This window comes from Phyllostomus discolor, chromosome 10, assembly GCF_004126475.2.
Source record: "Phyllostomus discolor isolate MPI-MPIP mPhyDis1 chromosome 10, mPhyDis1.pri.v3, whole genome shotgun sequence".
In the NCBI taxonomy this organism is placed as follows: domain Eukaryota; kingdom Metazoa; phylum Chordata; class Mammalia; order Chiroptera; family Phyllostomidae; genus Phyllostomus; species Phyllostomus discolor.
Genome location: NC_040912.2, coordinates 10,033,186 through 10,059,457, shown reverse-complemented (window position 1 = coordinate 10,059,457; position 26,272 = coordinate 10,033,186). Strand labels below are relative to the sequence as shown.

The following is a 26,272-nucleotide window of genomic DNA, read 5'->3' as shown; positions in this document are numbered from 1 at the left end:
GAATGGAACAGCCTTTTATTTCTGATTTGCTTCTGATCTCATTCTGGGGATATGGCCTTCATTACTGCCCCTTGGGACCGGGCAGAACATCAGCTCTGGGATGCGGAGACTGGGTATAGCGAGGCTGGGGCTTGCGTGAGACAAGGAAGGGGCCCGATTTAAGGAGGTGCTCTCTCTCAGAGTTGTGCAAAAGCAAGGTCGGCACCTGAGAATCAGCGCCCCTTACATCCTACCCCTCGCTGGCCTCGCCCTGGTCCCACTCTGCAGCACACCTGGCCTTACCTGGACCACACCCGAACTACACCTGCAGGATCCTGTACTCTCCTGCTTTCTTTGTCTTTGGAAATGAGTGTGTGCCTCTGCAATCACTAAATTCTCATCACCTAGGTCAAGTGGCATACGGAAGCCTATGTGACTGACTTTCCTTTAGATTTTTCTGAAAGTGTTTGTACTCATTCAGTCTTTGTGTGGAGGGAGAATGACACTTCCTTCTCTGCGGGACTGGCCGTGGTGGGCTGGTGCGCAGTCCACTATGTAAATGTAATTCAATATAAAGCCGAATTGTCAATACCATGAGACACTTTCGGGAAGAGGGAAAGACTGTATGGTGCTGGAGGTCACGTTCATTGTGTCACCAGAAAGAGAGACCAGTGTGGTGGGAAGTTAGAACACCTTGGCTCTGCCCCAAGTCCACTGTGTGACGTGGGGCCATGCTCTGGGCCCTCTCAGCCTCAGTTTCCTCACCTGTCCAATAGGGATAGTGACGGAGGATAAAGCCCCCTCCCTCCCACATTCTTGTTGGGAGGAGGGGATGCATCCGAACACCCTTGGCAAAGCATCAGATGCTAGCTGGCTATTGGCTCTATAATTCCACTTTTGGAGGGGGATTTTTTGCAAGATGGATCCATTCTGAGTTGCCACCTCTCCGCCACCAAGATTGGCAGTGAATGTCACAGGATTTGAGTAAGGCCTTGGGATGGGCTTTATTGAGGAGGAGGAGAAGCCGCCAAAGCCAGGGTCAGCCAGGGTCAGCCAGGGTCAGCCAGGGTCAGCCAGGCAAGAGAAGGGGGAAGGGCCCGCTCAGGCTACGTGCTCCGCAGTGTAGGTCTGCGTTCCGGGGGAGGAACCCAGCCCACCGCCGTTTACCTCCCTCTCCGTGGGGCAGGCGGAAGAGCAATGTTATACTCTTTTTTTTTTTTTTTTAGATTTACTTATTTATTTTTAGAGAGGGAAGGGAGGGAGAAAGAGAGAGAGAGAAACATCAATGTGCTGGTGCTGGGGGCCGTGGCCTGCAACCCAGGCATGTGCCCTGACTGGGAATCAAACCTGCGATGCTTTGGTTCACAGCCCACACTCAATCCACTGAGCTACGCCAGCCAGGGCTAAGAGCAATGTTATTAGTGCAGAGATAACCAAACCACTTTGACACCAGGCAGTCTGGATTTGGGCGCCTGCTGTTTACAGGAATAATCTGGGAATGCAAGCTCTCAGCACCTGGGGATCTTGAGACCCAAGAAATATTCCGTGGAGGGAGGACACCACTTGTCCCATGGGAAGAGGAGCTTGGGCACAGCCTCTCCAGCTGCGAGAGAGACAGGGCCCCACCCCCATAGCTCTTCAACCACAGTCCAGGGTATGCACTGAAGGGCATTTGTAGACACTTCTGTCCCTCCTGTCACAGGAGCACCGTGGCGTCTCAGAAGCAGAGCCTGTCCACTCAGCCCAGTGTTAAAACCTTCCTGGGTCAGGTCAGGGTTTCTTTGTGGTGGGCTTAGATTTGATAGACAGATCAGGGTCTACTCAGGCTACAGCCAGATCCATCTGTTAGTGAACTGTTTTAAGAAGATACTGTATTATTTTGAAAGATGCACTTGGCATTGGGTCTAAAATGCAATCAGAGTTGGTTCCTCTAACCAGCCTTGCTCCTACTTGCCCCTTGCCCACCCCAAACGCCACCTTGGCTCACCCTGTCCTCCCTGGCCTGAACGCCTACCCTGTGTAAGTGCCACTGTCGGTACATAGTCCAGGCGGTGACAAGGTGGGGGAGCCACAGAACAATTAGCGTAATGTGAATTTTGCACAACGTGCTCTGGGGGTTCAGTAGTGGAGCAATTAATTTAATCAGTGAGACGGCCAGGGACTCTTCAGAAAATGACATTTGAACTGTGTCATAAAGAGTAAGTAAGATATTTTAGGGCAAAGAAAGGGGTGAAGGGAATGCTAAGCAGAGAAAACAGGGAGCCAAGATGTGGTACTTGGGATGAGATGATGACTATAAAGTGCTGAGAACATAGCACACAGTAGGTGCTCAGTAAGTGGCAGTAGTAGGTGTAACATGTTCAAGGAATTTCCAATACCCCACATGGCTAGAATACAGGAAGGGAAGTTCTGGAAATTAAATCAGGTAATTTGAGATCTTTTCATGAAGGGCCTTGAACCATGTGCTAAGGGAGTTAACATTTTTTATTTGCAGCACATTTTAGCCGACTAATCCGCCTGCTTTGTTGTTCGTTGGCGATCAACACAGTCTCCGTGGGGATGGCTGAGGTCGGGACGCGTTAACAAACAACCACGATGTCAGTGGATTAAGGCAGCCAACGTCAATTTCTTGCCCGAGCTCCATGCCCCCTGCACTGTCTGCCTCCTTCACCCTCCTTCTTTGACCCTGTCGCTTGCCCCTCTGCTCGAAAGTGACACCCAGCACTCCTTCCATTCCATTGGCTGCAGCGGGTCACATGGCCACACCGAACTTCAAAAGGAACAGGGCAGTGCAGCCCTGCCACGCGGGGATGGGTACCTGACCGTGTATGTTTGTCAGAACTCGGAAGTGTATGCCTCAGATGAATGAAGTTCACAGCAGGTGGATTCTGTGTCAACGGTCTGAGCTTAAAAAGCACTTCGGTGCATTTTCAAACACCCAGCCTTATTTAAAATCATGATCCAAACAGCTAAAATGCTCTTTGATTCCTAAAAAATAATTTTGTTGATCCTTTTAAAGACACTGTAACCAATGGTTACAACCAGGTTTTAATGTTTAACAGCCAGGAAGGTTTGCCCTCTGGGAGGGGGGAGGGAATCCTGTGCCTATGTCCATGGTGTAAATACTCCCACCGTGGCTGATGGCAAGTTACCAAGGTGATGTCATTGAGTCAAGCTAGGAAGAGATGCGCACATTTCGAGCCAATCCCAGCACACCACTAAAAATACTGAAATGTGCTCTAGTTGACATTATAATAAGCAGCAAGCTAATGGCTGTCTTCACGATGTTCCAGGAATGTCTTTATTTATATATATTTTTTATTTTATTTTAATCATTGTTCAAGTACAGTTTTCTCCCTTTTACTCCCATTCCAGCCCACCCACCCACCCCTCCCCACTTCCCTCCCATTACCACCCTCCCCCTAGTTTTTGTCCATGTGTCCTTTAAATTTGTTCCTGTAAACCCTTCCCATTCTCCCCTGAAATTCCCTCTTCTCTCCCCTCTGGTCACTGTCAGTCTGTTCTCCATTTCAGTGTCTTTGGTTATATTTTGCTTGTTTCTTTGTTTTGTTGTTTAGGTTCCTGTTAAAGGTGAGACCATGTGGTATTTGTCTTTCACTGCCTGGCTTGTTTCGCTTAGCATAATGCTTTCCAGCTCCATCCATGCTGTTGCAAAGGGTAGGAGCTCCTTCTTTCTTTCTGCTGCATAGAATTCCATTGCGTAAATGTACCATAGTTTTTTGATCCATTCATTTACTGATGGGCATCTAGGTTGCTTCCAGCACCTAGCTATTGTAAATTGTGCTGCTATGAACATCGGGGTGCAAAGGTTCTTTTGTATTTGGTGTTTTAGTGTTCTTAGGATATAGTCCCAGCAGTGGAATTGCAGGATCAAAAGGCAGATCCATTTTTAGTTTTCTGAGGAAGCTCCATACTGCTTTCCATAGTGGTTGTACCAGTCTGCAGTCCCACCAGGAATGTCTTAAACACACTCCCAGCTTGCTAGTAATGCAAAATCAGTAATAATAATAGTAAAAATAAAAACAATAGTAATAAAAATACTAATAATAATGCCGATCATATCCTGGAGTTCCCATCATAGTTGAGGGTACTCTGAAAGGTTAAAAAAAAATGCCCGAAGGCACCCAGCTGGCTGGTGGCAAAACTGGAGCCCAAGCCCAGGTTTCTGGACTCCTGCTCATGCCCACGAGTGGTTTTCCCCACAGCGGCAGGAACTGTGGGAGGCCGGGGTTAGACGTGTACCATTGCCCCCAGCTCACTGTTGGATGGTCATCCTACAAGTATGGTTTCTAAAAGCACCAACATTCAGCCAAGCCAGCCTGTGGTGGGCAAGTGGCAGGGCCCCGAGGGTGGGCAGCGGGTCAGGTGTGATTTGATAGCTACCAGACCTGAACAACGCACTTGCCCTGGGAGGACCGAGGGTAGCCAGACCCCGCGTCTGAGGGCTGTGGCTCCCCCCGGCCCGCAGGGGAGCCAGTTTTCATGGCCAGCCCTGGCTTTCCGCTGCCCGGCCCCCGGCACACCCACGGGAAGAACAGTAACAGCGGCCATGTGCTCAGAACGAGACCACTAGGGGTTTTCCACCTGAACCGAACTTTGGGGTAGCCCAGAACAGTCTTTGGGAGAAGGGGTTTATGCTGCAGGGTAGAGACAAAACCAACAGTCATAATGATGACATAATAAGGACTAGATGAGGGGGAAGCCAGACTTATCCCCAAATATATTTCAAACATGTGTGATTGTCTCTGGTCGCACATTTTACTTTTTAATATGTATGTATGTATGTATGTATGTATTTTAGAGAAAAGGGAAGGGAGGGTGAAAGAGGGAGAGAAACATCAATGTGTGAGAGAATCATTGATTGGTTGTCTCTTGCACGTGCCCCAACCAGGGACCGAACCCACAACCCAAGCACGTGCCCTGGGACCAAGGACGCACGGAATCAAGCCGGCGACCTTACACTTTGCAGGACAACGCCCCACCCTCTGAGTCACACTGGTCAGGGCTCTGGTCATATATGCATTTTAAATGTCTTTTCCTCCTTTCTCAACCTAACGAGTTCCTGCCCTTCAATGTCCATCAACGTCGCTTCTTCACCAAAGACTTTTCTGACCTTGATCTTGGCGTACCCCTCCCCTGCAATGTATCATTTCTTCTACTCTGTTCCTAGTACACTCAGCACCTACCTGTACTACCGTTCATTCACAGCTTCTGTGATTATTTGTTCAGATGGCTGTGTTCTCAGCTAGATCAGCGACTTTCCCCTTGACGTGAAGGCCCAGCTCTAATACACCTTGAGTTTACCACACCCCCCACAGTGCCTGGCCCGGCCCATCGTAGACACCAAAGAGAGAAGACAGGGGAGAGAGGGAGGACCATTCCGGACTCAGAGCAACGTCTCTGGGAAAAGGGAACTCTCCTGGCCTGTTCGTGCCCAGGCACCAAATGCCCGTGCACTCTCCGGGCAGCAGGTCTCACCCTTGCTGTGTGAGCATCCCCAAGGCCTGTCTGTTTAAGGAGCAGTGTCCCGCCTCCCCCCACCCCACCCCACCCCCGACCCCCGTTCTGATGTAGAGGCCTGAGAGGGGAGCAGAAGTCTGTGTTTTCACAAGCTGTCCAGGGGCTGTTCTGTGCAGGTGCTCTGCAGGACCCTTTTGCAGAGCCCTGGTCAGAGGGTTCGAGGGATGCAGATCAGGTAGGGGCCGGGGAGGGTGCAGACTCGACTCCGAAGTACCTACCAGCCTATGCAGAGTGCTCCACAGCCTGCACTGCTTCTCCCAAATCTCAGGGAGCCGAAGGTCCCAGGTGTCCCACAGCCGTCCCTCCACACTCAGGTCACACTCCCCCAGAAGCGGCACCAGTACCCCTCTGTTCACTAGAGTGCCTGACGGCCTTTTGGCACATGGAGGGTGGTGCAGCCAAATGCTCTCAGGTCTGGTTCATTGTTCGATTACTCTGGGCTGTGCAGCAGCCGCACTGGGGCCTGGTGCTAGTGCTGGTCGGGCTCGGGGGCATGAGACATGGCCCTGGGCTCAGAGAACCCTGCGCCAAGCAGCAAAGCCAGCACCGCTCTCAGAGCGCTTCCTGGGCTGACCTCAGGTCTCCTGCAGACCCGCCCTGCTCCCTGGCCTCAGCGGGAACAGCACAGTGTCCTCTCCTCAAGTCACACACACCCTTGAAGCTGCCACACACACCTGCACCAACCCCACCTCTGTCCTGGAGGCCGAATAATAATACCAGGGTTGTCACCTCCTCGGAAAGAGCCATTCCCGGCATTCCCTGCATTCCCCGCACCCGCCTGCATTCCCTAAGCTCTGTGAGCCCCAGCAGACCCCACCCAAGTGGCTCTCAGAACCGCACTCTGGGAACTTCGGGCGAGCACTCTTCGTCACGCTCGTTCCCGTAACAAAGTGTGTTTTTTCCCAGAGGACCGTCGTTTTGTATTCCTGCTCATTCCCTCAGTATAATCATGCCCACATGGGGTATAATTGATTCTGATTTTCACTCCGAGGCAGCTCCAGGTTACAGCCACGGATCTCTCTCGCCTTGGAGAACGCTCCTTTTATTTAGCATTTAAATGAGTATCAGGAGGGAAACAGGAGAAGTAATTATGAGGGGAAACCAAGTGTTGAAAGGGGCAGCTTCTGCAGGGCTGGTGTCCTGACCCCGGGGTGTGCCGTTCCCCTTCAGTCAGTGGGAAGCCAGCCGTGTGAACCCTGGGGGTCTGACAGTGAGGAATTGTGCAGCCTGCGGGATGTGGCCTTTTGCTCCGGGCTGAGGTTATTCTAATTCGATGCGGGCCCCTGACTCAGTCGCCTCTGTTTATGAATTAGCACGTACTTTTTTAAATCTTACTCTGCCTGAGGTTTCCAAGCAGGTGGTAGTCACACCACAATTGCAATTCCCCACTCTCTCTTTAAAAACCAATTTTGGTGTGCTATATTCATAGGTCCCTTGCTAACCTTTCGGAGTGTGGGCCCCTGTTATTATATGTGGCAGAAGGCAGTGCTGTGTTTTGTTTTGTTTTGTTTTTTCATTCTTGCTCAATTTCAAGCTTCCCCAGTGAAACGCAGATCCAAATGAGTGAGTCGTTTACACAGGCTATGATTAGGGGTGTTTGTTGCTCGATGGAAGTGTAAGTCTCCGTTTATTTTTAGACGGTGAAGATTCTAGAAGGAGTGGGGTATATTGGTTCCATTTGAATCTGTAAATGATGAGGCAGGTTGCCCAACCGAGTAATTAGTTTACGAAGGGCGTGTCTCTGTAGCGTATGGTACAACACGCCCCCCCACCCCGCCATGTACATGCCACGGGCATGGGAAGCCAGTGTGGATTGTCCCCCTTTGTACGGCCATGGCTTTAATATTATGTAATTATCTGGTGACTTGACCCACCCCCACCCGTACCTTCTCAAATGTACCTGTGGTCCCAGCTCGGGTGTGTGAACATTTGAAGATGGGAAGGAGGCTGGCTAAGCCCACATTTCAGGAGTAAGGAATCTGAGGCCCTAATACATCAGATTACAGTAAATCCTCCCTTGACCTCATCAGCAGCTTCTTGGACACTGAGACTTTAGGCAAAATGATGCATTCACTATACAATGAATTATTCAAAACCAGCTGGACCACAGACTAACAGGTATTCAGTTCCTACAGCCTATTTTTGGTCACATCACCAAACCTCTAAGTAAAGACTCAAAACATTTCCAATACCAAACATTGAAATAAATGAAAGCTATACACACATTTAAGAAGCATGAATACAAACGAGTAAGAGAATGATTTCCCAACCCGATGATTCCAGCTCAGAGTTGTGGGCGGTCAGAGCCCTTCCCAGCAGCTGAGGGTGCAAGATGGGGCCCCGTGCTGGCCAGGATGCCCCCGTCACAGGGCCGCATACACACACACCCACCCTTAGCTCTCTGGGATGTGGGGGGAAGCCGGAGAAAACCCACACAGACTGGGGGGTACGTGGCAACTCCACACACAAAGGGACCTCATCTAGGGGTTGATTTTTTTTCATCTATGTTATATCGAAATGTTGAATGAAACGACATTGTTTGAGGGCCTGCTGTACTTGGTCAAGATCCCAGCAGCCAGGACAAAAAAAATAAAAATAAAACACGAGTGCATGTGGAATAAGCAGGAGATTTTTCAATCAAATCAAAATATTTATCAGACAGCTCCTATCAAAGTTCTTGGTTTCCCTCAGTCCCTTGGATACGTGAAAGCACGTGCTTTCGGTGTGGCCAAGCCATCCAAGGAGATAAGTCGCTTTGCTCCCCTTGGCCGATCCCATCCGCAAAGTCCTTTGTGCGGTGACCTGCGCTTGTGACGAAACATCAGAACTCAGGAATGGACAGGTGTCACGCCCAGAGGACCCGTTTGTGAAACTCAGCCAGTTAAACACTCTGTGGCCTTGAATTTGACAATGATTCTTTCACAAGAACACCTCCCCTGCTTTTGAATTAAGTTACACTGAAGCAGGAGGGACCAGTTCCTTGTCCCCTTTCATGTGGTTTCAGGTGTTCTCCGGAGTCCTTCAGTCTCGCCCCTAGCCCGGCCCAGGCCAGGAGCGGGGCGGGGGCAGGGGGGCAGACTCCCCTGCTCTGAAGCCCCTGACAGCCTCAGGTCCGTGACTTTTAATTTTTTTAAAATGGATTCTCTGATGTCTTTTCACAGATCCTCTGGTTTGGGGGAAGAACCGCCACGTTTCTTCCCACGTGTATGCTCTTATCATTTCTTTTTCAGGTGGCACTAATTCTTTCTCTCACCCCGCTTTCCTCTCCTCTGGTTTCCCGTGGACTTTGGGATTTTTTTTTTCTTTGTTCCATGGGAAGGGGAGCACAGCCCTCGGCAAATCAGGGTTTGGTGATCCTGGCGGGTCCTCTGCACAGCACACCCCACACACATCACCCTTTTCCGGCTGCCCCACCGCCCCCACTGCCCCCACCATCAGCGACAGGTTCATTGGGTGACAGAGAGGCCGTGCTGGCCCCAGGGCGCGATGAAACCGCTGGTCCCCCGTGCAGTGGGAGAACGATTTCTTAAAAATGCCCAGGCTGCCAGATGCTCTTGTTATTCCCTCTTTCTTATTTTTGGGTCTAAGGCTAATAATCCGAAGCTCCGGGGAGATGCCCTGTAGCCCCAAATGTCACAATTCCATGTTTTGCTCCAGGTCAGTAGTGGTTTCCTGAACATCACCTTGGCTTCGAGACTTCTGGTTAGGGCACCGGTCAGGCTTAGATCCCCCAAGCTCTCCAGGTGTGACTTCTTCGGACACAGCCACTCCCTGACAACGGGAGGAAGCACATGGCTGCTGGGGTGGCAGGTAGATGAAGCGGAAGGAACTGTGGATGGGGATTCCAGAAGCTTCCTTCCTTCCCGGCTGCTGCTTTGCTCCCAACTTGCTTAGGAGCCAGGGACACACTACTTCTGTGGGCCTCAGTTTCCTTCTCTGTACGATGGGAGGGTGGCACGGATTCCCAGAAGCGGTAACGGCTCCCACCCCACTGCGTCCCCTTGTACTGTGTGCTGTGGAATAAAGCATCCTCATTCCCCCGCAGGGTGACTAACACCACACCCCTCCCTCTCTGCGCCTGGCCAGAGTAATCAACTGCAGGGGCAACCGTATGTTTTACACACACTGTGAAGTGTATGTTTTCCAATAACCTGCCCTCAGTGTACTCACTTATTGATTTATTCCCTGAGAAACATTTACTGAATGCGACACAGACAGGCAGTGTGCTAATGACAGGGACAGAGTGATGGCAAGACAGACACAGCCACGCAGAGCGCAGGTTCAAAGCCAAAGGGAAAAAATGCATGAAGAGTGTTCACGCTGAGACAGACACAAAGGACAGCTCTCCGGAGAAAGTGGTGGGGCCCGGGGAGGCTGGAGGGACGACCGGCCGTGAGCACGGTGATCGGAGAATGATGCTGGGGGAAGTGGACTCTCCTCTGGGGAGGTCCAAGCACCCAGCGGAGGCCTCAGACTCCCGGGGTCTTAGGCAAATATGTATATGAACTCAAAGTTTAAGTTACACTGAGCAGAGGAATTTCCTTTCAGGCAGTAGAGGTTTGTGTTCTCGGTGCAGTGCCAAGTGTGGAGGCCGGCAAAGCCTGTGAAATGGGTCGGAGAGGCTTTCGGGCACGAAACACAGCGAAGCCGGGCTCCGCCGCCCCTCCTGGGCTGTAGGTGCTTCCCCTGGCTGCCGGGCCGCCCGCAGGGAGAACGTCCCATGTGACTCTGGGTGCCCGGAGCCCAGCACAGGGGCTAATATTGAGGAGATGTTTGCTTCCATGTTGGCTGTTTGCTTAATTTGTTGGTTGATGGGCGTGTTAGGTGGATGGGTGGATGGGTGGGTGGGTGGGTGGATGGACAGGTGGGTGGATAGATGGATGGACAGGTGGGTGGATATAGATGGGAGGAAGGGGATATAAAGTGTCTAATTATGTATTTTATTGTCCTGTACATAGAAGTGCCTTGTTTTTCATATACATGGATACACATTTGTGTCCGTAAATTCGCACCCATTTTACCTACTTTAATACTGTACTTGGAACTCATTTTCTCCCGTGGAAAAAAAATGCCTGTCATTTCTCTCACCTGCGTTTCCTCTGGGCGGAGGAACTAGAACACGCATGCGTCACGCATCAAACCCACCACCACACACGGCGCTGCCGGCACCCGGGCCAGCGAGCCCAGAGCAGCAGGGCCCCCCGAGCTTCCACCCGCCCCACAGATGTAGCCCTCCTCCCTAGCACCTTGGCAGTTGGTTTGGGGGATTTCGCCAGAATACAGCAGTTTTCTGGAAGGACTCAGGGCATCTGGCAAGTGGGCGGTTTCCTGTGGATTCACACTGTTTAGGACATGTCACATGGGGCTAACAGACTGTGTCTCACCCGTTGGGGGTTCTGGAAAGCACAGGACGTGGATGCCAGGACCCGTGTCGGGGCCCAGAGATCTTAGGACTTCAGACAAACTGGCACCAGGGGGCTGAGAGGTCCAGGTGTGGAATGCTGGGGCTCAGATGACACCCTGGGCTCGGTCCAGTGAGACATGCTGGCAACTCCAGCGGCCCACAAGAACCAACACATGGTGTCCGGTTCTGCCGCTGTGCACCCCTGGGGCGGAGCGCCCCAAGGTCATGCTCCCTGCCCCACCAGCCTGGATCCTGGGTCTCCAGGTGCACTTCGGGCCGTCAGCTGTGGCCAGCCGTCCTATTCTCACTTGCCCTACGTTCCCCTTTCTGCTGGCCCTGGGTGACTCATCATGTGGGCGAGAAAGAACACAGCACGACCGTCCCCACTCGCCACAGTGTCACCCAGGGCCAGTTGGCACAACCAGTACTGGATTTCTTACGTACCCATCGGTCAGGATCCAGCAGGACTATTCGCTAAGCTTATTTAAGGGGAAGTTGCTATTAATAATTATCATAGGTAACCTCCATTGGACCCTTGTTGTGTTTTTGGCGCTGCAAACTACGTGTATTTTTTTTTTGAAATCTCAGCACAATCCTGAGGTCAAGCGTCAAGGATGAGTTTTCCAAACACTAGTTCTAATAGGTGCTCGCTGGCCTCACATGGTTACAGTTAAGTTTGGAAAGTGTTGATACTTCTGAACAGTATTGCACATGGTCATTCCAAGGAAGGGATCTACAGAGAATCTCTCCAACGGAGCACAGAACGACTGGTAAATTAAGGAACACCAGTGTGAAACCTGAGTGGGTGGTAGCATAGAAGTGGGTCAGCCCAAAATATGCTCTGCGTGCTGTGGGTTGCCTAAGAATCATCGGGAGATAGGTGTACATTGAAACCATCACAGCTGCATTGGGTGTGACCGTCTTTGTAAACGGTTACTCGTGACCCACCAAGGACAGCCCGGTGACTCCTGGAAGTAGCTGTTGGTTTGTTTTTAGTAGTGTGTCATTTGTTCCGCGCTCTCCCAGAAAGGCTGCTATAGCCAGGAGCAAGGGGCTCCGTCGCCTGCCAACACCCGGTGCTCTGTGCAGGGCGAGGGAGGACGGAGTGAGGACTGTGAGCCCATTCCAATGTCCACAGGCTGCCCTGCCGCTGCTCAGCCGCTCCCCATGTTCCCAAGAGCCTGGACGGCTCCCCTTAGGGAGCAAGGCCGGGGCCAAAGCTGCCAGCACCGTTTCATCCCGGGACCTCTCTCAGCTCCAGCGCCTTCCTCCATTCTCCTAGTTTTGTATGCACACAGACCCTAACCTACGCCCCTCTTCTCTTGTTTCCTTCTGACCCCATGAAATATTTCGGGAGACAAGCCCGCTTTTGCAACGTGACACGTCTTCAGTGTCATCAGCTCAGGCTTGCTCCGCCCCACGGCTCTGACGACCTGCCACGTGTGGTGGAAAAACTTCCAGCTTGTGTAGCTCTCCGGTCAAATGTAAAGGACGGTATGATTTTTCACTGAGATCGGTCAGAAAAGAAATTGTGTTCACAGCACAGGAAGTGAAGGCAGTCTTAGTGAAACTCGGTTGTCAACACCTTCTTGAGATCAGGCCTCACTTTGAAAACCTCACCTGCATCATCGTTAACGTTAATTTATTTATTACATTATATATGCATACATACATACACATAAAAGGATGCCAGGCCTGCATCTGAGCAATTTACAACTTACAACCTAGATTGCACACTTAATTATCTAGAGGTACCTACTATTATTATCCACATTCCACATGTGAGGCGACGAAGCAAAAAGACGTGAAGTAACCTGGGGTCGAGTCCCTCAGCTGGGAAGGGTTGGAGCAGGAGTCGGAACCCAGACCACTCAGCTGCCGAGTCTTTGCCCTTAACAAGGAATTCTCAGCAAACAAAAACCTCTCGGCGTTTCACTGCCCTTTCTGTGCCGGCGGGGTTTGGTAAGCACAGAGCATTTCCCACGGAAACAGCCCGTGACCCACGGTGGTGTGGGTTTCCTACACAACTCTTCAAGGCATGGCTGGAAACGTTAAGTTATTGATCAAAATTGTTTTGAAAAGAAGCTCAATTTCCTTTTTATGATTAAAAGACTGAAGTTAAAAAAGTAAGCTAAAACATGTTGAGTTATTTAAAGCGGACGCTACTCTAACCCCAATCGCTGTTGAAATATCACAAAATCTCAATTCTCATAGCTGTATTATATATGCTAAGATGTGATTTTCTGGGTTTGAATAAATTTATTTAGACAAAATCCATGTTACGTGAACATGATCTTTATTCTTTATTCTTTTATCTCCTGACTCTAACGAATAATAATATATAGGATGAAAATAGTATTTTTATTTTAAAGCTTTTATTTCTCTTGGTTTAAGGTCAAAATCTCTCCAACGATTTCACCTAAATCATCTTTTTACATGAAATAGTGTTCTCTTTTGCATTTTGGGAGAATTGCAATTTATGTCAGTAAAGGCCATAAAATGATTCGGTTTAGGCCCCACACAAAGCAAATCCTTCCTTAATGCCTGCTAGATTGAGTTTTCATTTCCAATAATGTTACTTAATCACTTATTGTGCATATCCGAGTTTCTTTAAATCTGCCCTAGCTGTGAGATGCAGATCATGGAAGACTCTGGTACTTTAGATTTTCCCAGTTTCTAGTTACGTGTAAAACTCGCCCAGTTTTTCCTCCAAGGTCAAAACTTCCTAATACAAAGCAGAACTGATGCAGAACCAGGAAATAAGATGTTTTTCTCTGCGGCAAAGTTTTGCTTTTTTTTTCCCTCTCATTCCAATGATCAAAGTAATATTATTAAAATAATTCTGAAAGATAAAGAAAACAGAGACATTTGTTTTATACAGTGATTTCCTACACATTGGGAGTTTAAGTAGATTTGCGAGCTTAACACATTTATAATTGTGTGTCTTGCTTTTTCCACGTGGCGCATTACAGCCATCTCACTGCATGTACATTCCCCATGAGCGGCATTTCTGGCTGTCACCTGAGTGTCGTTCGTGCTTCGCCATTTCCTGGTGCTGGGGCGTGCACAGTGTATCCCGTTCTTAATGTCAGCAATAATGCCGCTGCGAGTGCCTCTCTGTCTTTAGGACCATTTCCTTAGGATAGATGCCGAGAAATCAAATTACAGAATCTTTAAAGGATGTTCCTATTTTGAAACTCTTGAGACACATGGCCAAATTACTTTCTGAGATGGTTTTAACAAGGTGCACTGTCTGGCAATTTCCTGCCTGTGTTTGATGGACTTTGTAATGGGTGAGTGTGTGTGTGTGTGTGTGTGTGTGCGTGCGCAACTGTAACTCCCGCAGCCTGGGCAAGCGCGGGCAGGGACCAGGTCTGTTGTTGGGTGGAGGCGACAGCTTGGGCCTGCAGCCCAAGCACCTGGCTTTGTGTCCTGACCCTCCATGATGGGCTGTGAGCACCCAGGCAACTAACTCACCCCTCTCCCCTTTGTAAAACAGGGAGAGGGGCCAGACCAGACAGACACATTCACTTACTTATTAACTTCTGAGTGCTCTTGATGGCTCTCGGTGCCACAGTGATTAGGAAACATGAATGCGGGGTCCCTTACTCAGGGTCTGCTGGGGGACACACACACGGAGGCAGCATCATGTGGAGTTTAGGGGTGCAGCAGCCCAGGGAAGCAGCTGACCCAGCTTGTCAGTTGTGCAAGCGTGAGTAGTGAGAGCTGTCCCAGCTCTGGTCTCCTCACAGACGAAGTCGTGGTACTAATAATGCCCGTGTCACGGGCAGGACTGTCGTGCAGAATAAACGAGACAGTGGTTCCTGTGCCTGGTGCGATGTGTGCGCAGTAGTTGCTGGGGGTGTTGCCCCACTTTGTGGCCGGTGGGATTCTAACACATGTGGTCCGCCTGAAGCACTAGGGAGCCCGTGCACGGGGGCGTGGCTTCCCACAGAGCAGCACGTGTGCCAAGGGCATCCCGGGTTCCAAGCACAGCAACCACACCGGGGCCCAGAAACAGGCGCAGCGACGCGGGGCAGCGTGCATGGAGAAAACAGCTGGTTATGTAGAGTTTTTTTTTTCCTTCAAGAAAAAGGCCTCTTTTCCCAACGGCTGACCGGAGAACCTGTAGGCTGGCAGCTTGGGGCTCTGTCTGGAGCCTTCTGCCCTGCAAAGTGCCAGACCGCTGTGCGCCAAGAAAATGTGTCCCCACAAATGCCCAGCCTCGGGCAGAGATTCCTCAGGCTCGGCTGAGTGAGTGGCAGTGGCAGGGAGGGGTGAGGGGGAACTGCTCGTGGGGTCTACGGGACTGTTGGGGGCCTCGAACCAGAGACTGACCATCTTTGACTTTGGTAATAAAACCCATCAGCCCATCATTCGGGGGCATCTAGTTCTTTGGCCGGAGGTGGGGAGGCACGTGACAGCAAGGGAAACACAAAGAAATAGAGACGATCACGGAATCTGAGACGAGCGGAGCCCGCCGAGGGCGAGAAGGACCGCGGCAGCTGGGAACTCGTCCTGGCGCGGCCCCCTGCGAGCGTGCCTTGTTGGCCGGGGCCGCGGTTTCACCAGCGTCTCCCTAAAACGCCGTAGAGCGGTTTTTAACAGGCTTCACCTGACAGATGGTCTCCTCTCTCAAAAACAACCCTGCAGTGCTTCCTTAAACTCAGCCCTTAAGAAATTTGACTAAGATTTTTAAAGTTCTTACTTAAGGAAACGGATGACTTCACTAGGATGGAAGTTCTGTTTTCCCTCTTCCAGAAATGGCTCACAAAATCCAAACGACAACCAAAAAAAGTAAACAACTTCTTGCTGAAATGTGTGGGGTGCTTAATGCAACCGAAAATGCAGAGGCTCACCCACAAAGAAAGCCTCGGAGAATCTTTTGTTTCTGCATCTCAGCAGCCTGGCAGAAACATCAGCGATTAGCCACAGGGGTTGACACCAGTCTCGGGACAACAGCTGGGGAAAGGATATGGCCAGGACCACCATTAGAGCATGGCGCGGTTGATCAGTCCAAGAAGGATCAGATTATTTGCTTCTAAATAAGGTCGCCTGGTCTGCTTTGGAGACCACACGGGCCCTTCATTCCGGGATGAATGCTGAGTGTTGGGGGTGAGGGGAAATGAATCGTAGCAGAGGCAGCGAGGCCAATGCTTGGGCCCTTCTGTGTCTCTGGGTCGAGAGTGGCCATCTGTCCCCAGAGAAGAGTAGAAGTGACAGCTGGGCACGTTGTACCATCGGAGACACAGGTCTCTCCTCCTCGGACCCGAGCGCAGCAAGTCTGGAGGTCACCGGGAGTTTTAGGGGTCAGCCAGGTCAGCTGGGGATACCTGAGGCTTTCATGGACTAATAAATGCAGCCAGAATTATCCAGCTGTAATTAGCGCTCTGGTGGGAAAGATGGCAGGGCCCCGCCCTGGTCTCTCATTTCAGCAGTCACGGGAATGAGTCTCCGGGGCAGCCCTGTCTCTCTGTCGTCTTCCCCCCCTTTCAGGGCTGGAAACCACAAGCAAAGACTGCAGCAGCAGCCACTGGCGAGGCAGTTTCCAGGAGGAGCAAGGAAGGTTTCCGTGGCACTATAAAGAGGCCCTCAGAGCACCTAGGATCAAACAGACGGGGGTCAGTTGCATTGATAACAAAACTACCCCTTTGATTACCATTCAGTGATTTGGGCTTCTGTCACTTGGTGTCTGTGCTTTCTTCGCTTGCCAACAGGAAAAGAGCCAGATCTGGGATGCCACATCAAGACCAGAAGGGAAACCACCCTGCCCCTCTCTCCTTATGTATATTTTTTTGGCACTGAAATAAGTAGAAAGTATACATTCAGCACACCCACATGCAGCCATGGAAAGTATTGGTGACCCGCCGAGAGGGAGTATAAAAAGGAAAAAAACAGGTTTCCCTTGTTGTCCTGAGTTGAGTGAATGCCTGTAGCCTTTTCCTGAGTGTCTCTGGGCAGGAAAAAAAAATGTTTTGTGGCTTCGGGGAAATAACGTGCAGCCCAGCCCGACCCCACAACCTCAGACGCGTGTGTGGGATGTGCCGGGAGAGACCAAGGGAAGAAACAAGGCCATTCTGACTGTTTTTAAAATTAGAAGTCATTTTGGTGGAAGACAAGGAAAATAAGAGACTGCAATAAAGCTCGTGTGTTTACTTTTGGGGCAACAAAACTTTGTTGAGTGCCAAGCTGGAGTCGGCCTGCTGCTAGTCCCTGGAGAGGCAGTTAATGCAAGAACTGCGGGGAGGGCCCCATTTTAAAAGTGTGCAGAAAGTCCCATAGGAAGCGGCGGGGGGAGTCCTTGCGTCAGTGGGCTGTTAGTGGCTACTACGACATTTGCTACGACTGGAGTGCCAGGGGTTTCCACGGAGAGGCAGTCAGGAGAAGAGTCTGTTCCCCAGGGCACCCATTCGGCCCTGGTTGCCTGCCGTGTAAGTCGGGAATGACACCTGCTCTCCCTCCCTCAGAGCGGGAAGGTGTGTCCTGTGACGTACTCCACAAACGTAACGTGCTGTGTACTTCGAGTATTGTTCTAGTCCCAAACCTGGCCGTGCCCCTGGGGCAGGGTCCCCCCGTTTCCAGCACCTCCCTCTCGTGATACCATAAATGCGATCGCCTGGTCAGAAGGAAGCTCCGAAGGTCACGGCCCCTGGATTTTCTATCAGAGACTCACAAGAGTAAATTGACGAGATAATAGTTAGTGGTGATGATCAGCTCTGCAGAGGTCCTTGGACCTCGGGGGATTTTGTAGCCGTGGGCATTCATTCATTCAGAAAAATGTAGTAAGTGTCCACTTTGTGCCAGGCTCGAGGTGTGACCCTGGGCTCTTCAATAGGACACACACCGTCTGACCTCATAAAGTTAGCAGTCCAGTGGGGGTCATAGGTCACCATTTGTGAGTCCCACTGCTGGGTCTCACTGCTGGGTCCCACATTCTCCAGGTGACAGGAAGAGTGGGGTGGCAGGGGAGGCTGGAGCACACCGGCCCCTGTAGGACATGGTATGGGTTTTTGCCTTTAGCCTCAGAATCTGTGTTTTCAGTGGTGTGATGGGAAGTGGGGGTAGGGTGGGCATGAAGAGAGGCGCGGTCACATTTTTGAAAAGACATTGGTTCCTTCGTTTTGGAAGGAGCATTGACCGTGTTCACACTTCTGTCTTCTCTAACCGTCCCCAGGACTGAAGCCTTGAGATGAGTGGCAGGGCTTCCAGGGCTAGGAGCTCATTGGAACTACTCCCCACCCCCCGCCCCGCCCGGGGAGGCCTTCAGAGGCCGCCGGAGCCCGTCCCCAGAAGTTTGAATGGAGTTGGTCTGAGGCGGACGGTGCTTGGGCATGCTGTGTGTGTGCGTGTGTGTGTGCGTGTGTGTGTGTGTGTGTGTGTGTGTGTGTCCCTTCGTTGGCTTTTCCTTTAGGTGATTCTAAGGATCTCAAGGCTGAGACCCACAGGTTCAATGCAAAGCACAAAACAGGGGTTCTCCAAGTACGGCAGCCTCGGTGTCACCTAGAACTTGCCAGGCACGCAGATTCCTGGGCCTCCCCTCACACCGACTGAGCCGGAGACCCTGGGGCGGGGGCCTGCCGGTCCGTGTCTCAGCAGGCCTTCCGGGGATCCTGAGGCTGGCCCGAGCGCGAGAAGACTGGCAGTGAAGGGTTGCAGGCACGAGACCCTGAGTCTGGGTCTGGTTCTAGGCCTGGCTGCAGAGTAGCCTCATGATGGGGTTTGGGGGCCCGGGTGCAAATCACTGAACTTCTCTGACCCCTCGGTTTCTTCACCTATAGAAACAGCAGGTGGCGTTAGATGAGGTCAAAGTTCACCTATGACGTTAAGAGCCTATCACCTGTGCACACTAAATCTACCAAGTTTTTATAATGTACTTTTAAAATGTTATAGTTTTATATCATGGAACCAAAACATAATCATCATAAAAGCTCAAAAAAATGCAGAAAAGAAAGAGGAAAATAAATGCCAGTTAAAATTCCTCCACCCAGAGATAACTGTTGCCCCTCTCCAACAGTTGGGTGTGTTCGAGATATTTTGGTCTGTTCTGATATTTTCCGCATGCAACTCTTTACAAAACTGAGCATCGCACCTTACGTGGCTCAGAAACCTGCTTCTCCCCTAACATGGGATGAAGGACATGTCCCTTCCTCATTCCATTAAAAGTCACTTTCATCATTTTTGTTCGTGTCTACCTAATATTCCCTTACATGTTTATACCAGAATGTGTTGAACACGTTCCCTGTCTCGGATGTTTAAGCCTTTTCTCATTTCTTGTTATCGTTACGATGAATATCTATGATCTATCTATCCGTCTAATTTTGTCCGAGGACGTTCTTAAGAAAACCCCACAGGTAGAGTCACGGGGCCAACACGCACAAGGCACCTGATGCACTGCCCACCTCCTGTCCCAGCCACAAACACCAGCAGTGGACTCGAGCGTGCCCACCGGGACCCCCTCACCGGCACTGGCCCAGTGACTCCCATTCCCTGCGCTGCCACGAGACGGCACGCGCCTGCAGCTGCAGGGCGGCGTTGGTGGCAGGGGTACGGCTTGGGCCTTCAGCACCCGAGTGGGCCCCTGACGCAAGAGGCAGAGAAGGGAGCCGGCCCCCAGGAGCACGAGGACTGGGGTGGGGATAGTGGGGCGACCCCTCCCAGAGACTGAGGAAGACATTCTCAGTGAGTCCTCCCTGAAACCCAGACCTGGCGTTGACTTGAATGGCAGATGGGTGGTCGGTCCCCTTTTCTGGAAATGGGCACTAATAAGGCAGAGTGTCTGGACCCCCAGCCACGGGCCTGCCTGACCCAGGTAGAGAAGAGGCCACGGTTAATGGGCCTCCGAGGTCCCCCTTGGCTCGGGCACGAGGTTATGCTGTCAGTGCAGGGGGAAGCTATTCCTTCTGCTCCTGCCACCTCTTTTTCCTAGGCACTCGACGTGCATGTGGCCCCCCGTCGGGCCTTGCTGCCCGTGTCCTCCCGCCCACTGACCCTTCCTCCCCTGCTGGTCTTCGGCCGGCCACCTTGCCCTGCCTTCGTGTTACCTGCTTTCCTTCTTGGACTCAGGATCTGAATCAGCGACAGAAGGACAGTGAGAAGCCACAGAAAATAGAATCCCAAACCTTATTTATAAATAAGGAGAAGGGAAGCGGTGAGGTTATTTCACCATGTATTTATAGCCCCACTTTCTTCCAAAAGTATCCTAAGCAGGGCCTGCTTTGGAAGAGGTGCCCGGGAGAACAGAAGTCCCCTCCTTAAAAACTGGACCAGGGAACACCAGCCTTGTGGGCTGTTAACAGGGCGGCAAAGGGCAAGAGAATAATTCCGGCATCCGACCCCTGGACGTTTTTTAACACAAACGTTGTTTGGACAAGAGGCAGTTTCGAAGGTGGTTAAAAGCATACATGGCGTGCACACCCCAAAGAACTGAACACAGGTGTGCAGACAAAAACTTGTTCCAAAATGTTCTCCGCAGCACGACTTACAAAAGGTGAAAACAACCCAGATGTCTGTCGACTGAAGAATGGGTGAGCAAAATGTGTCCTATCCATGCAATGGATTGTCATGCAGCAGTAAAAACCCGAGAAGCACTGACACCTGTTACAGCATGGGTGAACCTTGAAAACACAGAAAGGGAAAGGAGCCGGACAGATACAAACAGCCACAAACAGCCATTTGTTGTATGACCGCATTTATTACGGCGTATTCAGAAGAGGCGCATCCAGAGACAGGAAGCAGATCGGGGGTCGGCAGGGGCTGGAGGGAGAGGGGAAGGAGTGGTGAACGGCCGTTTAATGGGTATCAGGTGTTACTGGTGGAGATGGTTTTGATCTAGACACTGGTAAGGACAGCAGGACATTGTGGATGCGCCTAGTGCCACGGATTTGCTGAACTGTACGCTTTAAAATGGTTAAAATAGTGAATGCTATGTTGTGTGTATTTTATCACAGTAAAAAAAATGAAGAAACTCATTCTAGATGGGAGCTGGAGGAGTGTAAGCTCTGACCTCAGCTCGACCTCGCACCAACTGGGTCACCTGGGGCAGGGCACTGAGGCCCTCAGTTCCCGTCTCGGCCTCTGTAAAGGGGGGTAATTCTAACGGTCCCTGCCTCCCAGGGCGACAGGTCTGGACTGAGTCAGGAGAGGCAGTGCGCTTCGTCCAATGGCCAGCCCACGGGAAGCAGGCTGTAAATATCTGTGTCATCCCTTCCACCCAGGCAGGCTTAGCCGGGGCAATTGTACCCGAGGTTTTGCAATGCCTGTGGAGCATTTGGATGGTCACGGTTGGGGGGCTAAATGGCATGCAGTGAGCAGAGGCTGGGGGTACCGCTGAACCTCCTATCATGCACAGCCCCCCACGACAAAGAATGAACCGGCCCCAAACGTCCCCAGTTCCAAAATTGAGAATCCCTGATTCAAACAGAGCATGTAGGGAAATGTGCTTCATCTAATGCATGTTTAGATGGAAAAAAATGGGTCAAATAGAAAAGTTTGTTAGACAGACAACAGCCGGCCGTAGTGTGAACCATCCCTGTGTATAAGAATGCATATGTATGAGTCACTGCGGGGGTGTGAGGGGGACCGAGGCGCTGTCCGCGAGAAGGCCGGTGGAGGAAGAGCTGTGTGCGGCGGAGTTAATAAGGAGGGAAGTGTTCACCAAGAGACCTTTGTAGTCATTTCTCCTCTACAAGGAGGGTGATCTGGGGTCACCCACCACGAGGCTCCCTCACCGCCCACCCTGCCGGTCCCCGGTAGAAAGACGCCTTCGGCGAAGCATGTATGCAGCTCCTTCCCGAGCCTGAATGTGTCTGGTGTTTGGGGAAATTCTATCGCGCAGATATCGGACAAAGAAATCGCTGTCACCGATAGAAATAAGAAATGACTTGTTATAAGTAAAGGCCTGGACACAAGAGAAAATACTAAGCCTCCTTGTGTTCAAGCACCCATATACCAAAAGGAAAAGGAGACCCTTGGTCCCACTTTCCAGTTAAAGAGATATTTTACCAGATTCGAAAACCACGAAGCCTTGTTCAGGTCACAGAATCTGTTCTTACGCAGAACAGTTCGGCCTCGGAAGGTCTCTTGATTTGCTAGCGGTGAAGGTTCGGGAAGACACCCTTACTCCTCCTCTCTGTCTTTTTGCCCTTAGGCTAAGGGTCAGAAGCCTTCCCAGGTCTGCGACGCCTTCACCCCGCCGCTGCGCCCTTCCGTGCCCCACGTGGTGGTGCTCTGTTCTAATTTAAGGCATGCACATGAATGAAAATTGAACTTTCAAGTGCTGGGGCAGATTTTAAAAAGAAGACTCGGGCTTGATCCCTGTACGATTAAGCAATCGTCAGGGTTTAAAGGTTTCATGTGCTGGAGTTCAGCCCAGGGTAGGGATTGGAGCCCCAAAATAACGGGATGCAGCCTCAGGCTTTGAACATCGGAGCTGGCTGTGTGTGTGTGTGTGTGTGAAACCTGCCAGCGAGCAGGAGGGATCGCTCCTGGGCAATGTGCTGGGGCAGGGGGACCAGAGCCGCCTGCCCCTGCCTCCGCCGCTGATCCCTCAGTGGCTGACTGGCGACAGCATCTGGAGGCCGCTGTGCCGTGAATGTGCGCTATTGTTCCAGGCACACGTCGGCCTTAAGAAAGAGCACAGAACAGGCCTGTCCTTATTCAGAGGCAGAGCCCCCTCCGTCACTCCAGCCGGCCCTTCCAGGTCACATGCCTGAGGCCTCTGCAGGCAGGACGGTCGCAGCTGCCTCGAATCTGCTGCCGAACGTTAGCCCTCAGCCGTTATTAGCCGCGGTTCCCCAAACCTGGCAGCCGGAGCTCCCCGGGCTCTGCAGGGCACACTATGTTCTCGGAGGAGCTGTGGCTGGAAAATGAGAAAAAGTGTGCAGCGGTCCGGAAGCCTAAGCCGGGCAGGAAACGCCAGGAGCTGCTGGCCGTGGCCTTGGGGGTGAAGGTGGGACTCAAAGGTGGCTTTCTTTGGCCCCCTCTCAAACTCTTTGCCTGTCCACAGATCTCCTCCCTGGTCAGGAGGGCCGCCCTCACGCACAACGACAACCACTTCAACTATGAGAAGACACACAACTTTAAGGTAAGCAAACCTCCGCCTTCTTCCTTCTGTTCTCCGGGGGCAGGCGGGCAAGTGCAGTGTGAGCTGGTCTCTGACTGTAAGGGAACGAGATGGCAAATTCCATCTGTAGCAACGTGCTTTGGATCAGACCACACTGGGGACCTCAGAAAGCCGTTTGCTTGATGCTGATGCTTAGAAACACCTATATGTGTAGAGTCATGGAGTTCTGGAGAATGGGACCCCCTTCTGCCTCAGATTCCCAGGTCCAGGGGAAGAAAACAGAGCATATCCAGTCTGTGCCATTTGGAGACCTCCTGGCATTGCTGGGCAGTACTTTTCCACGCAGGGCGGCAGTTCGACTGTCGCTGCCTCCGAGCAGGGGAAACAGTCAGCCGTTTCACATTCTGGGTTTTGTCTTTTGTTTTCAGGGATGCTAACGCCTTTGGTTCATGTGTAGACAGCTGTGAAAGCAAATGATGGCAGGCGACACCATCCAGTTGCTTTTGTTTATGCACAGGGAGCAGGGAGCAGGGGGCGCCCCGTGGGGCCACCTTGCCACAGCCCCCCGGGTCACCGCCTTGACCCCACTCACCAGACCAAACAAAAAGATATGGAAAGTTGGTGGGAGTTTTAGTGGCTTTTCCCATGTGTATTTATAGACTGGAAAGACTGCTATCTTCATTTCAGATGAGCCCTGGTAGACACGGCCTGCAAAAAAAAAAAAAACCACGGTCAGAAAATGACGGCTTATTTCCTTTGCCCTAATGGGTTTTCCAAGCACGGCTGGGAGGAGAGGCCGGTGCCCAGTTGCCTGGCCTGAGAGCCTTCTCCGCGCAGGAGAGACGGGATGGAGACAGAGGTCTGACCCCAGCAGACGGGCTGACAGTGTGGAAGCCGGAGGGCGTGGAGAGCCAGGGTGGGAAGGGGAGGCAGGAGCAGCACACTGTGCACTGCCTTCTTTTTCTAAACCCTCCTTTCCCTTCGAGCCAGTAGCCCAAGGGACTGGGGAAACCAGGGTGGCCCCTTGTCAGAGCCGGCCAGGGAACCCCGTTTTGTTCTGTTGCTTTCTGGTCCATCGTGAGGACAAACGTGTGTCTATGAAGCATACATTCGTGTTAGTTTGGTCCGCTTGGCTCGCTTCTGTTTTTAGAAGGGAAGCAGCTCAGGCATTTGCATGCTATAATTGAACTGAAGAATGGAATATTTCAGCCCTCCATATTTAGAGTGAGGATGAAGAATTGCATTACATGGCTCTTGACATTTCTCCCACCACCGAACAGCGACAGGTCTAATTTGGGGCATAAAAGGTCTTAATTTTTTTTTCTTTCCTGTTTTCTGTCTTCACCCTTAGTAATGTCTTTGCCTCAAGCATGTATTTTTCTGACTTGGGGCAGAAGTCCTGATCTTTTGCATCCTGCGGATACAGTGTTGTGGCTGGAAGGATGGGTCTTCTTGAACTTTTAAATTCTTTTTCTTCCTCCCCAAAATTCCAGTTCTTCTGGTTTTAAGATACAATTAAGACAGCCTCTCTCTCTCAAATGTGTGTATGTGTGTGTGGGGGGGGGGGGAGAGAGAGTTGATTGATACATTCAAAACTAATTTCAGTGTTTTAGCCTTAGATTTAGAAGTGGGAAATTACATTTTAAACAAAAGGTGGTTGAATCTGCTCTGGCTGGTGTGGCTCAGTGGATGAGCACCTGCCTGCAAACCAGTAGGTCCCAGTCAGGACACGTGTCTGGGTACAGGACAGGTCCCCCGTTGGGAAGTATGTGACAGGCAACCGACCGGTGTTTCTTTTGCATAGTGATGTTTCTCTCCCTCTCTTCCCTCCCTTCCCCTCTCTCTAAAAAATAAATAAAATCTAGCCCTGGCTGGCGTAGCTCAGTGGATGGAGCGTGGGCTGGGAACCAAAGTGTCCCAGGTTCGATTCCCAGCCAGGGTACATTCCTGGGTTGCAGGCCATAACCTCCAGCAACCGCACATTGATCTCTCTCTCTCTCTCTCTCTCCCTCCCTTCCCTCTCTAAAAATAAATAAATAAAATAGTTTTAAAAAATTTAAATAAATAAATAAATAAATAAAATCTTTAAAAAAGAGAGTTGTGTAAAAAATATATAGTTGAATCTTATTTTCTTAAACAGCCCTGTTGCTAACGTGACCTATATTAACCGTGTATCACTGAAAAACACCAACCGCTTTTTAAATGTTCGCTGCCGACGTCAGCATCTGCTCCACGTGCCCGTTCTGACTCGCAGCCGTGGAGGGAAGGAAGAGCAGGGCGCAGACCCTGCTGGAGAGGGCACCCCAGCCAGACAGCAGCCTTTCTCCTCCGCGTTTTAAACAGACACCTTTGAGCAGACCCTTGAGCTGCTGTCCTTGGCTCTCAATGGTCCTGCTGGCACCACTGTCCTTAAGGAGGAGTGGCTGGAACTGGAGCTGGAGGGGGGAGCCCCCTGCCACCCCTTGCCCATCCCACCCCCATTCAGCCTCTCTTCACCACACACACAGACACACACACACACTGTCTTTGGAAGAAAACTTTCTTTGAAAGCCGAGGTTTTTAGTAACATGCCACTGAACGAAACCAAAGAAAGAAAACACTTCTCAAAGGCCCCTACTGTCTGCTTGGACACAGTGTGAAATAAAGGCAGAAAAATACAAAGGTTTTATTTATGTTGACTTCTGATAGGTTTTATTCTAGAACTTTCTCAATTTGTGATTTGGGGTATTATTATTATTCAAGAGTATTTTGTGCATGGCATAAAGTGTTCAGTAAAAGATACAGACAATCACACTGTCCTGCTCATAAGCAACCAAGCCTGGCTAAGCCCTGTCTGTACTCTGGCCCAGAGGCCTCTGACCAGAGGTTCCAAGCTGCCAGCCCATCCGAATGCCTCACACACAACAAGACTTTTTGGCCCCAGTCAAGACTGCCTCCCCTGCTAAAGAGCCGACTCCTGGCTCTCGCCAGGTACCCTCGGAGGAGGGGTGAGTAGAAACTCCGCCCAGGGCAGGTGCAGGGCAGAACCACCCTCTGCCCCCGCAGAAAGGCCGGGTCACTGCCCCCGAGAGTGCGTCTACGGTCCCCACTCTGGGAAGCGTGTCTAGGAAAAGGCCAAGTTCTGCTCAGGAAACAAAAGCTTTTGGGCGCAAATTCCAATTCACCTCATTTTGTGCAATAATTATGTACTTTTCCACACCGTATGATGCAGATGCAGTGGTTGCTATTTTAATCCTGAGTTCTCTGGGGTTACTGGCACATCCTAGGGGCGAAAAGGAGTTGGTTAA

The 26,272-nt window shown here is 51.2% G+C and overlaps 1 protein-coding gene across 2 annotated transcripts in view; it reads left to right on the top strand.

Annotated features, from left to right (window-relative positions):
* Positions 1-26,272, top strand: part of CHN2 (chimerin 2) — a 256,940-nt gene that overhangs the window by 201,000 nt on the left and 29,668 nt on the right. For both annotated transcript variants that reach the window (XM_028525720.2, XM_036010453.1), the window contains one exon: positions 22,929-23,006. In XM_028525720.2, coding sequence (XP_028381521.1) covers positions 22,929-23,006 — 78 coding nt within the window. The remainder of the gene's footprint in view (positions 1-22,928; positions 23,007-26,272) is intronic.